Below are 16,985 nucleotides of genomic sequence, written 5' to 3' on the forward strand. Positions count from 1 at the left end.
CTCATTTTCTCGCTCTCTCCCTCTCTATCCATTGGTGAATCAATCAAAGAAAACTAAGGGAAAACACAATTCTGTATCAGTTGTATTACGTGTAATAGGTATTGATACCCATAGAGTAAATCTGTCATAAACCGCTTTCTTTATATAGGCAAAACATTACATTGTAGTGGCAGGCAGGTTGTAGTGAGTGAATAACATTTATTAAAAGACAGTTGGGCTTTCTTTGTGAAACACTATTCAATATATACCACGGCTTTCAGTCAATCAGCATAAAGGGCTCGAATCACTCGGTTTATAATTATCTATATGAAACTCTTATAGTTTGCATATTTGATTTCATATCATTCGATCTATCCTAAAGCAGGATGACACAGCAAAATCTGGTGTGCTGCTGGAGCTGACGTACCAAGCAGGTGGCAGCAGGGTTCTTACCTTGTACAGTACCAATCCTCATGACTTGCCATAACAAAATGTGGCAACAATTCAAATCCTGAACATATTTCAATCAGGTATAAACAGAGGGCACCCTTCAGTCAGACACAGTGTTACACCACATCCATCATGTATACATATTGGCAGACATTGAACATGGAAATTGGACATGCAATGGGAATGGCCTTAAGATTTCAATCTATGGAAATAGGAAAGACAACGTATGGTTATGATGTTCATGTGGTCAAATAGTAGCTACCCATAAAGACAAAAACAAATACTGAAATACTAGTGTGCTTTCTGTATGTCATACTGTATTCCCTGCATGATACTCCCTCAGCGAACAGCTCTTCTTCAAGCCGCAGAAACAAGACAGTGACATCCGGTGGTACCTCCTAGAACAGCACGTCAGATTGCCTGTTATTTAATTTTCACTTTGTCATGCATTGATGTCAATTGGAAACTAAGTGAATATTTGACTTAAGTAGAAGTTCGCCCCATAGACTGTATGTTATAGAAAAAAAAAACACTGAGCATTTTGAAAAAGATTTATTGTAAAATGACGCCTGTTGTAAATCACAGTAAACACAGCACGGACAGTGGGTATGACAAGTAGACTGTACAACAATGCAGTAAGTTCGTTTTTCATACCAATGTAAAATGTAAAATATATATATATAATCTGCCTATGGCTGACATTCATGACAAATACATGCTGGACAGACAGTTAAAACTAATCCAAAACTCTAAATACGATGATAAACGCAATGTAAAAATAACATGGCTATTATTCGATTTTAGTCATTTAGTAGACGCTCTTATACAGAGCAATTAAGGTTAAGTGCCTTGCTGAAGGGTACATCGGCAGATTTTTCACTTAGTCGGCACGGCGACTAAGTGAAGAACGCTCTTACCCGCTAGGCTATCTCCCGCCCTAATAAAATCTATTCCATTTCAAATGTACAACATGATCTAATTTTCAATAAAGTTAAAATTAATACTTGCTTTAGAATCTTAAAGCTCCGGGTTACTCACATTCATACTCACATTGACTGTAAGATGACTAAGGTGAAAATGAATGGTTAAAAAGAGTGAATGAAAGCCCTTTTCGGTTTACTTTGGCTACTGCCATTCCAGCGTAGGCTACTTAAATGAAGCCTCGGTATGTTCAACCACACATTACACTTAGCACTTCAGTTAGAGCTATTCTGTACATTAAAAAGAATTGAGAGGACATAAGGCTGACAATGTCTTCAGTAAATATGAAGCACGCAATTACTAAATTACCCCAATAAGGTCATTTGTACATAAATATCCAGCTTCAAATTTTGAGTTTAGGCATTGAATATAAAATCACGGTAGCAAGTTTGCAACATTAGTACTATTTACATAGACAACTGGTAAATGTGTTACGGGACGCTGGTGGATACTGAACGTCTCACACCACCAGACTCTCCCGACTCACGGCTCCATTCTGTCAGAAAAGAAAAAGAGTTGAAACAAACAGAATGATGAGTTGGCCTGGTACTGTACTATAATGCATTACAACCAGTCTAGAGACAACAAGCTAAAAACCTGCTAAAACATACCACCACAATTCTGGCAAAACTAAGATCTGGATATGTTTTTTTTTGTTATGCTAAACATGATTATACAACTTTTGTAACTAGCATGAAAAGGGATACTTGGGGATTTTAGCAATTAAGCCCTTTATCTACCTCCCCAGAGTCAGAGGAACTCGTTGTAGCCTCTACGAATCCGAGAGTGGAAGACTCTTCTCTCGTCTCTAACATATAGGCTCCCTTTTGTGAACAGTCCCATCCCAAGTCAGAATGCTGAATAAACTTCATTTGAACATACTTTACCTTAATCTGACACAAAATATCCAGAGTATTGTTATTAACCAGACTTTCAGTATGCTGGTCTGTATATCGGTTTGTAGTTTCAATAATGGTGCAATTCACACGCTACTTGCACAATATGTCAACAATGGCCGAGCTTAACCTGTTGGGGCTAGGGGGCAGTATTTTCACGGCTGGATAAAAAAACGTACCCGATTTAATCTGGTTACTAATCCTACCCAGTAACTAGAATATGCATATACTTATTATATATGGATAGAAAACACCCTAAAGTTTCTAAAACTGTTTGAATGGTGTCTGTGAGTATAACAGAACTCATTTGGCAGGCAAAACCCTGAGACATTTTCTGACAGGAAGTGGATACCTGATGTGTTGAATTACCTTTAAGCCTATGCCATTGAAACACACAGGGGCTGATTAATGTTTTGGCACTTCCTATTGCTTCCACTAGATGTCACCAGCCTTTACAAAGTGTTTTGAATCTTCTACTATGAGATCTGACCGAACAAGAGCCATGGAACGGTGATGGCCGATTAGACTCTGGCGCGCGAGGTCATGTTGGGTACCCTCGTTCCAAAACGTTTTAAAAGAGAATGTATTCGTCCACCTTGAATATTATTCATGTTCTGGTTAAAAAAGGCCCTAATGATTTATGCTATACAACGTTTGACATGTTTGAACGAACGAAAATATATTTTTTCCCCTCGTTCATGACGAGAAGTCCGGCTGGCTTAGATCATGTGCTAACAACACAGATCTTTTTGGATATAAATGATGAGCTTTTTTGAACAAAACTACATTCGTTATGGACCTGTGATACCTGGAAGTGACATCTGATGAAGAGAATCAAAGGTAATGGATTATTTACATAGTATTTTCGATTTTAGATCTCCCCAACATGGCGGCTAGTCTGTATCGCAACGCGTATTTTTCTGGGCGCAGTGCTCAGATTATTGCAAAGTGTGATTTCCCAGTAAGGTTATTTTTAAATCTGGCAAGTTGATTGCGTTCAAGAGATGTAAATCTATAATTCTTTAAATGACAATATAATATTTTACCAATGTTTTCTAATTTTAATTATTTAATTTGTGGTGCTGACTTGACTGCCGGTTATTGGAGGGAAACGATTTCCTCAACATCAATGCCATAGTAAAACGCTGTTTTTGGATATAAATATGAACTTGATAGAACTAAAAATGCATGCATTGTCTAACATATTGTCCTAGGAGTGTCATCTGATGGAGATTGTAAAAGGTTAGTGCATCATTTTAGCTGGTTTTATGGTTTTGGTGACCCTGTCTTTGAATTGACAAAACATTACACACAGCTATTGTCAATGTACTCTCCTAACATAATCTAACTTTATGCTTTCGCCGTAAAACCTTTTTGAAATCGGACAACGTGGTTAGATTAAGGAGATGTTTATCTTTCAAAGGGTGTAAGATAGTTGTATGTTTGAAAAATTTGAATTTTGACATTTATTTGGTTTCAAATTTGCCGCTCTTGAAATGCACCTGCTGTTGATGGAGTGCACCACGGGGGGGACGCTAGCCCATAGAGGTTAACCGAAGCACAGAACGAACGTTATCGCACGCAATCAGCTAGCAGATTTCACAAGCACTTCCAAATGATTGTGAGGGAATGTACTTCAGTCGACAACATTCGGTTACATTCGGATATTCTTTACATATTGTGCATCACGTGAACTGCATCAGGAAATGGAAAATACATACAACATAAACCTACCGGCGCCGCAAAAAGTTGGGTAAACAATACTTTACTGTGGACATTTGATCTCCACTACCTTCCGGCAAAAGGACCAATAGCACGGACCATTTTTGTCAACATTCTGGCTTGTAGAGACTATTGCGTCTTTTTACAGTGACTTCTTTGACTGATTATCCATGGAATAAACATGGTAACAGTCTGATGTTTAGGTAAAACTCGTGGATAACATTTTTATGTCACGACATCCTGTATGAACGAAGTTTGTGGTATTTTCGCGAGCAAATGCTAACTAGCTTTAGCGCAATGACAAATGCTACAGCATGCTAGCTTTCCCATCAAGCTGCACGCAGAGACATAAAAAAGGGCATCCACTAGTTCATCTGAATCTGGGGAAGTAGATAAAGGGCTTCATTGCCAAAATCCCAAAGTATCCCTTTAACTATGTTGATGAAAGTAGTTCTATGAATGAAACAATCAATGAGGCATTTTGGCAATGCAGTAAATAACGCTGTGGCCTTGAGTGGCACCCTGAATGCTCAGTACCCATATGCAAAACTCTGTGATGAATGACTGACCTTGCGCAGGTTGCTCTTCTTGCATGACGTCAAGCTCTCGTCATCGCTAATGTATGGAGGTGGGGGAGGGGCTGGATAGTTGTCATCGTAGCGACGGTCGGGGTAGGCGGAGGGTGGGGACATGGGGAGTGGAGGGGGTCCGCGGGGGGCCCTGCCTCGGTCCGAGCGCTCGCTGTCGCTGTCCAGGCGCTCACGGCTCCTCGCCCTCTGCTGCTCGCCTAGACGCTTCTTCTCCATGGCTTCCCGCAGAAAGCTATCATCGTAGGCGTCCCGCCTACCACCAGGGCCGCCACCACGCTCCCGATCACGTTCGACGGCCATTAGGTCGTCACGGCTACGGCTGTGTCTCCCCTGGAGACTGCTGACCGGGCTGCCTCCGCGGCGACGGTCGTCAGGAGAGGGCTCGCGCCGTCTGCGGTCGTCAAAGTCACGGCCGCGGTCGTAGCCTCCGCGGCTGCTAAAGTCATCATCCGAGCTGAGAGGAGAAAAAAAGTGGGTTGAATCATTATCTTCCCCAGATTTGACCTCTGAGAAGTAAGGCTCATGCACTAGAAGGAGAAAGAGTGAGAGAGGAACCAAATAAAGAGCCTCACCCTCTCCTGTCTCTGGCTCCTTCTCCTCTGTCACGGTGGTGGGGAGGGTAGTCATCGCGGGGATCCCGGGGGTCTCTGGGGTAGCGGTCTCGGCGGGCGATGTCATCCAGATTGTCCATGGAACGGGCGCGTCCCTGGGCCCCCATGTGGGGGGAGGGCCCACCTCCTCGCCGTGGGTAGTCGTCACGCCCCCGCCGGCCGTGCGTGGACACGCTGCTGATGGTGCTCATGGCCTCGTCCTGGTCGTACACAGTGGCAAGGGGCGGGGCCTGGGAGCGGCCACCGCCACGGCCCCGGGGGTCATCGTGTAGGGAGCTCACCTCGCTCATCCCCCCATCCACTGAGAGAGAGCGAGAGAGAGCGAAAGATGGGGGGGAGAAGAAGGAAAAAGGAAGAGGGTGGGGAAACGCCCAAGAAAGACAGACAGAGATCAAGCACGAGTCAGAGTTAAAAAGCCCTATCAAAGGACATTACAACACATTAAAGTTGATGAAGCCAGTTGAAGGCTCCATGTGAAATGAACGAAAACTTGACCCTTTCAATTGAACAACAACCACAAAACACAACATTGATTAAGAGACGAGCCTAGGGACCATATTCAAAAAGCGTCTCCTATGATCTAAAAGTTTCAACTGATCCTAGAACAGCACTCCTACTCTGAGGCTCTTTGTGATTACAGGCCCCGAACTCTGCAGTACAGTACAGTTGGCATGGGTGTGTTTATGTGTACATGTAAGACTCACAGCGGTTGTACTTCCCAGCGGTATCACCAGACCGTGTGGGGTCCAGGTTGGCTAGCTGTCTCTCCATGTAGTAGATGGCCCGCGTTGCGTTCCCATCTGGGTCCACCTGGATACGGTAGCCACTCCGAGCTGAGGAGGAGGGACTAAATCATGAGACATTGTGACAAGCAGGGTTGGTCTCAATTCCATTTCAATTCAGGAAGTAAACTAAAATTCCAGTTTACTTTGTGAATTGACTGAATGGAAATGGTACTGAGCCCAACCCTAGTGACAAGATGAAATATGCTGACATTTCTCAGCCCCCCGAGATGATTCGGGGGCTGAGCTATAGCTCTGGTTAGACTTATGTATTATCACAAATAATCAAACAGACTGAGGATTTTGTAGTAAGCATTTTATCTACTCACTTTGGTCTCCTGCGCCACTGTCCTGGTCATGCAGCAAAGGCACCTGGGAGCCTTGTCCAACTACAAACAGAAAACAAAAACAGAGATTTGTCAACAAAAAGGTTCCTCACACCAGCGTTGAAAACAATATTGCTGCGAAAACGTGCAGTAGTGAGATCTGAGAGCAAGACGAGCATCAGTCCAAACAAAACTGAGAAACGAAAGTCACACATCAAGTCCTTGCTTTTATCTAGCTAGTTGTCATGTTAAAACTGGAGAGGAGCTGTAAGTCACCTGAGCTGGCTCTGTCGTACTCCCGTCCGTAGCCGTTGGGGTGCAGTGGGGGGCCGCCCATCCCCTGGGGTAGGGGCAGCATGGGTATGCCGGGCTGTTGCATGCCCCCTCCGTAGGGTGGCTGGGCGTACACGCTGGGAGCGTAGAGCGTGGGGGGGTAGTGGCTGGGGATGCCCGACTTCACCGCCTTGCCTGCTTCGTACACTGAATTGAGAGGAGTCAATTCACAGTGTTACGACACATTAATGTTGTAGTTAGGTCGTAGTTAGGTCGCATACTGTAAATGCATATTCTGGAGGGCTCACTTAATTTGCCAGGGTTTACTTTATTGGTCTGTTAAAATGTGTTTAATTGTAAGTCATGATGAAATTCAATACAACTAGTGTGTTGTGGGCAAAACCTTATGTCTTTCTAGGAACTGTATTTTAGTTATTTTTATTTAACCTTTATTTAACTAGGCAAGTCAGCTAAGAACAAATTCTTATTTACAATGACCGCCTACCAGGGCCAAACCCTAAACCTAATTGTGCGCCGCCCTACGGGACTCCCAATCACAGCCGGTTGTGATACAGCCTGGAATCAAACCAGGGTCTGTAGTGACGCCTCTAGCACTGAGATGCAGTGGCTCAGACCGCTGCGTCACTTGGGAGCCCCAAGAAGACAATAGCAGCAGCACATACTGTATAAATAACATGTACATGAGAATGGCAAATGAAAGGTAAACAGTGCCAGGGTCACAAACTGGCCAAGTGAAACTGAATGAGAAAAATGAGTTTGGTTGAATGGAAAGGGCATACTAATGTGAAGGTGGCAATGGAAGCAGGATGCTCTGTGCCCAGCGGAAGAGGAACATGTAGGGCTGGTGGTGGCGGGGGTTTTCTACAGAGCGGTGGAGAGTGGTACTTACGTGCCCGGGGGCAGCAGCATTTCTCAGGGCAGCAGGGGCAGCTGATGTAGCAGCAGCAGGTGTGGGGGCAGCACTGGCACCAGCAGATCGCTATGAGGAGCAACAGCAGCAGGAAGCCAAACACTACCAGTACCACCAACAACCAGTCTGTAGACAGAGAAAGAGTAGAGAGAGAGCGAGACAGAGAGCGAGATATTATAATTATGTATGTATGTATGTATGTATGGGCAAGCTAATGTGTGTGCCATTCAGTCAAAATGAAACATCTCTGCATCCTCTGGGTGACTATCAGTGTGGTTGAATATTAACGTTTCTGTATTTACATAGCACTTGTTCATGCAGTTCTAGGTTTCCCTTGGCTCTGCTTAAACCAGAGAAGTGGAGGACTTCTACTGTTCAAATAGCCAACTTGACAAAGCTAATTTCTTCAAAAATGTGGACCAGAAAATGACAATTTACAAGTCTATCAAGAACACTGGAGAACAGAGCCCTAGTATAGAAAAATGAACATTTGTATTAGAACCTGTAGCTTGGCTAGTCCAATGGTCAGTCTAGTATGCAAAGGCTACAGTATGTATTGTGTGAAAAGTCACAATGACAAGCAGTAAACATTGGAGCATCTACACGAGAGGTTCATTTCAGACATCAGAGAAACCAGATAACACAGTGAGATGAGGGAGCTAGCTGCACGGGAAAGAAAAACAATATTTGCCAATATAGTGAAAGAGGACATAATCACTTCAACCACACATCGCCTATAAATGTCATAGGCTGCAGTCTGACTGAACAAGAGTTCATTTGCGGTTTGAGCCGACACAAAACAGACCAGAGCTATGTGCTGAGTGGCCTCATATTTTGCAGCAATGTCACAGCCTTTAGGGCTATAGTTATGTTCTGCTGAGAGGTTTTTTTTTTGCGGTCTCGACCATGAAGGAGAGAAAAAGCAAGTTAGAGTTGAATATAACTTTTTAATCAATGCAACCAACTAATTTTACATTTCAAGGGTTAACAATCAGTTTTTTAAGTTGTTGTGAGGGGACTTCCCATGCAAGGACAAGTCAAAACAAGATAATTATAAAGAGGTGGGTTTTTTTTAGCTGTCTGTTGAGCATTACTTTGAGATGTTAAGCAATGTGGCTCCTCATACTAAAAAGCAGACCTTGAAGGTGTTGTAATGTTTCAAAATTGACAAACAGAGGCTTGATTCAGTACAGCCAAAATCATTGCACGAACTACCTTGATAAAAACATCGACAAGCTTGTTAAAGTAAACCAGGCTTGATAAATCAAACCAGCAAAACCTTAGTTTTTGTCAGCCTTTTTCAAGGGAGGCTGCTTCTCAGACTACATTTTCTAACCACACTGACCATATGTTGTCCCATTCAAAGCTGTGGGTTCAGGCCAAATGTTATTCACCGGAAACTGAACATAAAACAGTGGCATAGTTTACATATTATCTTTAAAAAAACAGGGCTCTTAGGCTAGAGTTAGGCTCTACTGATTATAAGGGGCAAATTGGAAAGTACCTTCCATAACCAGTAAGTCAATCTCAGGCAGGAGATCAGTGGTATTTGACTTTCTCTCTGTGAAAGAAAGAAAGCCACAATTATTTTAAAAAGCCCCAACTATCTTTCCAATAAATGACTACACATTTGCCCTCTTGAGTCTCCCTCAAAACAACTTGTCCTTCTTGGAAGTCCCTGCTAAGTGGTTCATGATTCACGAATCACTTCAAAATAGAAGTCATGGATCCTTCCGAAGAAACGTCACTGAGCAGTCTCATTAAGCACAACCAGGAATCAAATAGCAAATTTGGAAACTGTGGAACTGCCTGAAAATTGGATTTGGCTTTTCAAGATCTTTTACATTTGATTGCTACTGCTATCAGATGTTGCATTGCTCCACACGGTGTCCAGCTAACTCAACAAATAAACCCAAGCGAACTAAGGGGAAACTAGCACAGAGGAAATGAGTGATTGTTCCTCAAAAGGACAGCAGTTCTGTGAGGAGCAGTGGTATAGGACTTGGTAGAGAGATGGAGGGGTGGTGGTGGAAGAGTGGATAGATGACCGCAGGTCAGGGGAGCTCTAAAAAGGGTCTATGAGGATAGGAGCCACTCACCCAGCACTATGAGCTCAGTGTAGTCCTCGCTGTTCCCTGTCAGATCCTGAGAAGACACCACAGAGCACACGTACACGCCGCTGTCTCCCCACGCCGTCTGGGCAAGGTTCAGGTCTGCGTCTAAAGAGACAAGTAGGGTGTGTTTGAGGAGGGGACACTGGCAACAGACAAGACTCCTTGTGGTATACGAGTCTTGTAATGGAAGTAACACGGAGACAGAGAGAGACAGGCACACATACATACACACCGGTGCGCTTGCCCCCCCCCACACACACACATCACATTTGAAATCACTAAAAGCCAAACTCACTGTTCAAGATGCTGACTTTGCGCCCCTGGTACTCCTGGCCCAGAGTAACAGCACTGCCCTGCTTGGAGGCCACGATGCGCACCGTCCGCACGCTGTCGGCACACTCGATGTTGGCGTTGTAGTTAGGGTTGTTCTGGGACAGGATGTTGTCAGCACTGCTGGGGTTCAGGGCTGCCTGGATGGGGTCCCTGCAGTAGGACTTGTACTTCCAGGTGATGACGGGCGGCTGCGTGGAAGACGTCTGGAAGTTACAGGTGAGTGTGACCGGCTGGAACAGGATGACCACATACCTCTTGACGGGACACTGGACAGAGATGGCCATGGTGGAGCCTGGAGAGAGAATAGGGGGTCTTTAAAGAGGATAGATTGTCTGAATGCATGCAGGTAGAGATAGATATCTTCACCACCCATAACAGTGCGCAAGAAAATGTTTGTTGTTAACTGAAGGCAGCTAACTTTTCTTGTGAGTACATTAATTGTTACATTTTATAATTTAGTTGGTAATTCAGCAGCTCTGTTTGAGTGAGATTTAAGCTACTCTGGGTGTGGCGGGAAGTTGACCAGTCTGTAAGTGACAGTCACAAAGGTCTTTCATAACTAAAGACCGGTATCATAGAGAGTGGATGCAATGAGTCACCAAGGCCTTCAGCTGGGCATGTTCCATCAATAAAACTCCACATTTGAGTAATAGCCTAGCCCTAGATGATGACCCCATGGTCAAGACTCACTAAGATGATGTCATAGTTCAGCTTTGACTGAATTATTCATTTCATAGGGGGTAAAATTGTATCAACTGTATAAGGCAGACATAGGCATTTGGCATGAACATATCAGATACTTCAACTTGCTAAGATTGCTTCACCGTTCTTCAATTGTCAAAAAGGTAGCATCCCTGTGGAATTCCTACTAGATAGACTAATCCGTTGAGCTACAGTTACATATTATATTTGGAGTAGGGAGGTAGTCTGACTAGTATCATTCATGTGATATTATCAAAATTACACCCCTTCATCTTATTCCAGGCCGTGTGTGTACAAAAAAAAAATGTCAGGAGACAAAAAATAGCAATGATCTGAAAGTAAAGCCTTTTTTTAAAGGCTTTGACTATGATTCCGGCTTAAAAATGAAAGTCTCTAGTAATCCTTAATGTATTATATTCTGGCATGTAAATATACTGGAGAACTGGAAATCTGTGATTTAACTAATAAATCACAAAATCACTCATTATTATCTGAATAATACATAGGGCTATTTTCATTCTTTAGGAAAAGCACTCAATATTTCTTATAGGTGGTGATTCTACAAAGCCTACACAAAACTGTAAAAAATACATAAACATAGTATTTCGGGCACGTCATGAAGCCAACAGATGAATAGCATTTATAAACGTTCAAATGAATACAGATTTAACCATTTGGTGGCCAACACCTGATAAAACAACGAACTCCAGAGATCCAGGTTACCTCTTACGATAACAAAAACAATCGAGCACAAGGCTACTTTTCCCTACGAATTCGACTTCAAAATAAGTCAACATTAGATAATATAAACTGTTCAAAATAAGGAGTATTAATAAATACGCACATCAGTAACTAACTTATTGATTAAATTGGGCCATGACCCTGCCTTGAAAAACATTACATTTCTTCTCCCTACCTGTTGCCATAAGGACGGTCACGACGATAGTCAGGAACATTTTTCGATCCGAAGTGAGTATATTTTAGTTTCAATTTGAAAGCCTCAATTGAAAAACGATGTATAGTAATGAATTCAAGACCTGCATAAAAGCCATTAGAAACCTTGCAAAACCGCAACCATGTATTGTATTTTTTTCTTAACTAGATAGGCGTACTTCCGACATTTTGTCTCACGGTGTAGGTATGCGAGTAGGAGGCGGTCCTGACAGGTGAGATTGCCAAGCCTCTGGCACAATAGGGGGACGTTCGATGTGAATCCAAGGGGTGGCCTTGTAAACTAGTTTCCATTGGCCACCCCTAAGATTTGAAAGTGAATTGTGTTGAGAAAAAAAACATTAATAGTATTTTTTTCCAATTACAGTTTATCGCCCTCTGCATTGATAATGTACCTTTGAACGTGACCTGGGATACACCCGTTCCACTTCAAACTACCGAGAGTGATAGTTGGTATTGCCCAGTTCGAAACTTGTTTTTATTCCCCCTCTATACTAAGCATTAGAAATGTGGCGATCTCAAGCTTCTGGCCTAGTAAAACACTGTTTTAAGGGGAAGGGGGATACCTAGTCAGTGTAAAACTGAATGCGTTCAACTGAAATGTGTCTTCCGCATTTAACCCAACCCCTCTGAATCAGAGGTGCGGGGGCTGCCATAATCGACATCCACGTCTTCGGCGCCCGGGAACAGTGGGTTAACTGCCTTGCTCAGGGTCAGAACGACAGATGTTTACCTTGCCAGCTTGGGGATTCGATGTGAGGATGGTTTGTTGATAAGCAATTTACCCTATGCGTGAAATGCCAGTAAAAGCGGCCTTTCAATTGTGGGTTTCAATTATTAAGCAATAAAGCCCGAGGAGGGTGGCCAATATACCGATATGATGCAATGCGGAGTGCCTGGACACAGCCCTTAGCCGTGGTATATTAGCCATATACCAACTTATTGCTATTATAAACTGTAAAAATACATATTTTGTCGTACCCATGGTATATGGTCTGATATATCATGGCTGTCAGCCAATCAGCATCCAGGGCTCGACCACCCAGTTTATTTCTATTTCAGTTGGTTTCTATTTGAGTTTAATTTGTGGACTTCCAAGTATTGCATTTTCCTTGAAAGTTTGTTTTACATAGTTTTCACTCTGAGTATCTTTAGTGATGGTATCCTACACTTTTCACATTGTTTTGATTGGGATTCCTAAATCCACTTCATACAGATGGTTACAGCAGTGTTTTAACAGATGTTTACCTGTTGCACGAGGAGCAGTCTTCATGGCTGGGCAGTCTGTCATTAAAACAGTTCATGATTATAAACATCAATTGAGGGAAGGGTATTTTAATTACTTATTTATAGAATAACAAATCACATTTTAAAAACAAAAGACAATATACAACTTTGAAGATAGATTTCCCATCCTGATGGTTGAATGTTATATAAAAATCTGTTTTTTCACATTGCTTTAATTCACTATTAAGTCTTATTTCAGCCATATGTTATACTTACCAACCATAGAGATGTTTTTCAATCGGACGCCATCAACCTCCCAGTCGAGTGGCCCAGCTGCTTCCTCACTGTCTGAGCAAAAGAGGACCATAGCTCTGGTATCAGCAAGACACACAACGCATCTCTGACTCTGAGGAGGTGGTGCAGAGGTGGTGGAACAACTTGTGAGGTTTTCCATGGGGTTACTTCTCTGATACAATAGGGTGTCATTCGATCCATATATTGTCTGCACTTTTGCACATCTGTCGTCATTGCAGGCTGAACAGCTTCCTGAGAACACAAAAAGGAGGCATGGATGAACACAAAGGCAGAAAGTAGGAACATTAAAATTCACACATTTGGAATATTACATTTTCCTGAGCAGGTTGATCATATAAACTGAGCAAAAAAAGAACCGTCCCTTTTTCAGGACCCTGTCTTTCAAAGATAATTCATAAAAATCCAAATAACTTCACAGATCTTCATTAAACCATAAACAATTAATGAACATGCACCTGTGGAATGGCTGTTAAGACACTAACAGCTTACAGACGGTAGGCAATTAAGGTCACAGTTATGAAAACTTAGGACACTAAAGAGGCCTTTCTACTGACTCTGGTCCCTGCTCATCTGCGTGAACGTGCCTTAGGCATTCTGCAAGGAGGCATGAGGACTGCAGATGTCCGTACTGTGAGACGCCTAAGACAGCGCTACAGGGAGACAGGACGGACAGCTGATCATCCTCACAGTGGCAGACCACGTGTAACAACACCTGCAGAGGATCGGTACATCCGAACATCACACCTGCGGGACAGGTACAGGATGGCAACAACAACTGACCGAGTTACACCAAGAACGCACAATCCCTCCATCAGTGCTCAGACTGTTCGCAATAGGCTGAGAGGGGCAGGACTGAGGGCTTGTAGGCCTGTTGTAAGGCAGGTCCTCACCAGACATCACCAGTAACAACGTCGCCTATGGGCACAAACCCACTGTCGCTGGACCAGACAGGACTGGCAAAAAGTTATCTTCCCTGACGAGTCGCGGTTTTGTCTCACCAGGGGTGATGGTCGGATTCGCGTTTATCGTCGAAGGAATGAGCGTTACACCGAGGCCTGTACTCTGGAGTGGGATCGATTTGGAGGTGGAGGGTCCGTCATGGTCTGGGGCGGTGAGTCACAGCATCATCGGACTGAGCTTGTTGTCATTGCAGGCAATCTCAACGCTGTGCGTTACAGGGAAGACATCCTCCTCCCTCATGTGGTACCCTTCCTGCAGGCTCATCCTGACATGACCCTCCAGCATGACAATGCCACCAGCCATACTGCTCATTCTGTGCTTTATTTTCTGCAAGACAGGAATGTCAGTGTTCTGCCATGGCCAGCGAAGAGCCCGGATCTCAATCCCATTGAGCGCGTCTGGGACCTGTTGGCTCGGAGGGAGAGGGCTAGGGCCATTCCCCCCAGAAATGTCCGGGAATTTGCAGGTGCCATGGTGGAAGAGTGGGGTAACATCTCACATCAAGAACTGGCATATCTGGTGCAGTCCATGAGGAGGAGATGCACTGCAGAACTTAATGCAATTGGTGGCCACACCAGATACTGACTGTTACTTTTGATTTTGACCCCCACCCCCCCTCCTTTGTTCAGGGACACGTTATTCCATTTCTATTAGTCACATGTCTGTGGAACTTGTTCAGTTTATGTCTGTTGTTGAATCTTGTTATGTTCATACAAATATTTACACATGTTAAGTTTGCTGACAATATACGCAGTTGACAGTGAGAGGACGTTTCTTTTTTTTGCTGAGTTTAGATGGATTTAACTTTAAAATCTCCATGACATTTTTATTGGTGGATCCAAAAAGAATAGTTAAATGCCGCACAACTAAACATCTGTGGTTGCTTAGTTGTTTAAAGCAATACACATCTCACACAGAGTGGGAGAGAGAGAGAGAGAAGGAAAGAGACCGTGAAAGCGTGGGAGAGGTAAAATCCCTCTACTGATTTAAACTGATCTCACAGCCTCGCTTACAGGAGTGTTCCTGAGAGTGTTCTACTTCCTGCATGTGTGTCAGTCAAGTAGAGCTCTTTACATGACTGGCTGCTCTATCAATTTAAACACACATCAGAACGTATCGAGCTTTTCATTGCAAAAAGATTCTCAAAACATTTAAAGAGCAAACAGACAAAAGAGCTCACCAGCAGAGTCTTGAATTAGTGCACTGATGATTAAGAACTGGAGAAACACTGGAAACACAGGAAATTGTGGTTATTTTTTTGTTTTAATTGTTTTAACAAGCACCAAAAGCATCTATTTTGTTCAAAGTTATTGATTCCAGAAGTACTGCAAACACAGTGTACTGTATGACAGAGTGAAACTGTTTCAACATGAAAGAGAGGAGGATGGCATTGGTGTTTCTCTACAGGTAGGGTGAGTCAACATGTATTTTTCTATTTGCACGAACGTGCACCTTCGGACACACACAGAAATCAGAACCATGGACAGCCACATTATATTTAGCCTACGTTGATTGGACTAAATTGTTTTTGGTATCTTTTAGTTGTCACTGTAATAGACTAAGCATAGGTGATTTGATGAGGTTGAAATAGTGCTGGAAGAGTGGAGGCAGCTCCTGTTTTCTTTGCAATTTGCAGTAACTCTTCGTGGTTCTAAATCAATAGTTGTTTAGTGGGTCAGAAAATTTCGGAAACATTAACTTGCTTGACCAGGCTGTAGGTCATGTAACTGTGTGTTACATGCAATATGCATTGTGGACTTCACCAGACAGAGGTTGCTCTCTGGTTTTGTGACGAAACAAAGGTGTGGTTGAATTTATTCTGCCACTGTCTTCTTATTGTCTCGGCCTTGGGTCTATATATCACTGTCGCAAGGCATATGAACTAACAGGTTATAGAGCAAACAACACAATTATCACAATACATGGCTTGGCTTCCCCAGTGATTTTACCCACGCACCGCCAATGGTGGAAAAAGTACCCAATTGTCATACTTGAGTAAAAGTAAAAATACCTTAAACGAAAATTACTCAAGTGAAAGTCAACCAGTAAAATACTGCTAGAGTAAAAGTATTTGGTTTTAAACATACTTAAGTATCAAAAGTAAATGTAATTGCTATACTTAAGTATCAAAAGTAAAAGTACAAATGATTTAAAATTCCTTATATTAAGCAATTTTCTTGTTTTTTTATTTATTTACAGATAGCCTGGAGCACACTCCAACACTCAGACGTAATTTACAATTGAAGCATTTGTGTTTAGTGAGTGTCAGATCAGAGGCAATAGGGATGACCAGGGATGTTTGGTTGATAAGTGCGTGAATTGCACCATTTTCCTGTCCTGCTAAGCATTCAAAATGTAACGAGTACTTTTGGGTGTCCGGGAAAATGTATGTAGTGAAATGTAGATTTTTTTTCTTTAGAAATGTAGTAAAGTTGTCAAATATAAATAGTAAAGAACAGATACCATAAAAAATGACTTTAGTAGTACTTTCACATATTTTTACTTAAGTACTTTACACCACTGCATACTGCTACAGCAAACACATAACAATGCAAGTTAAAAGAAAAATAAATACCAGTATATTTCACATGCTCCATCCCAGCCCCTCTTCTTCTGTAAAATGTTGTTTTATTTCGTTGACGAGGAGCTTGTTCACGCACACCCTGGGTGACAGGAAGTCCCTGGGTGACAGGAAGTGGGAGGCATTTGGGTTCCTCCTGACCTTGAGCCATGTTAGATTTAAGATTCGGAGACTCTTCATCTCTTCTGTAGGTAGCAATGGTCCATTTTGCATCTCTCTTGTACCCTGTTGCACCATCCATTATGGCTGGGTTTCTTTGGT

The 16,985-nt window shown here is 42.8% G+C and overlaps 1 protein-coding gene across 3 annotated transcripts; it reads right to left on the minus strand.

Moving 5' to 3' along the window:
• Nucleotides 1–966: 966 nt before the first annotated feature.
• Nucleotides 967–16,729, minus strand: lsr (lipolysis stimulated lipoprotein receptor). 3 transcript variants are annotated; one of them, NM_001141795.1, is given in 13 exon segments: nt 967–1,906; nt 4,598–5,072; nt 5,191–5,530; nt 5,934–6,062; nt 6,341–6,400; nt 6,614–6,817; nt 7,521–7,667; nt 9,641–9,760; nt 9,951–10,280; nt 12,890–12,925; nt 13,145–13,414; nt 15,324–15,371; nt 16,719–16,729. In NM_001141795.1, coding segments are annotated over 11 exon segments (2,055 nt in total). In that variant the 5' UTR covers nt 13,323–13,414; nt 15,324–15,371; nt 16,719–16,729; the 3' UTR covers nt 967–1,870.
• Nucleotides 16,730–16,985: the final 256 nt, after the last annotated feature.

The sequence above is a fragment of the Salmo salar genome, chromosome ssa05, assembly GCF_905237065.1.
Source record: "Salmo salar chromosome ssa05, Ssal_v3.1, whole genome shotgun sequence".
In the NCBI taxonomy this organism is placed as follows: Eukaryota; Metazoa; Chordata; class Actinopteri; order Salmoniformes; family Salmonidae; genus Salmo; species Salmo salar.

What these genes read in the sequence shown, in the direction of transcription:
- lsr (XM_014200580.2), bottom strand. Translation starts at nt 11,646, where the DNA reads ATGTTCCTGACTATCGTCGTGACCGTCCTTATGGCAACAG. An exon ending in ATGCTGCTGCCCCCGGGCAC is followed by an intron (nt 6,818 to 7,520) that starts GTAAGTACCACT and finishes CTCTCAATTCAG; the next exon opens with TGTACGAAGCAGGCAAGGCG. An exon ending in GGAGCCAGAGACAGGAGAGG is followed by an intron (nt 5,073 to 5,190) that starts GTGAGGCTCTTT and finishes TTCTCCTCTCAG; the next exon opens with CTCGGATGATGACTTTAGCA.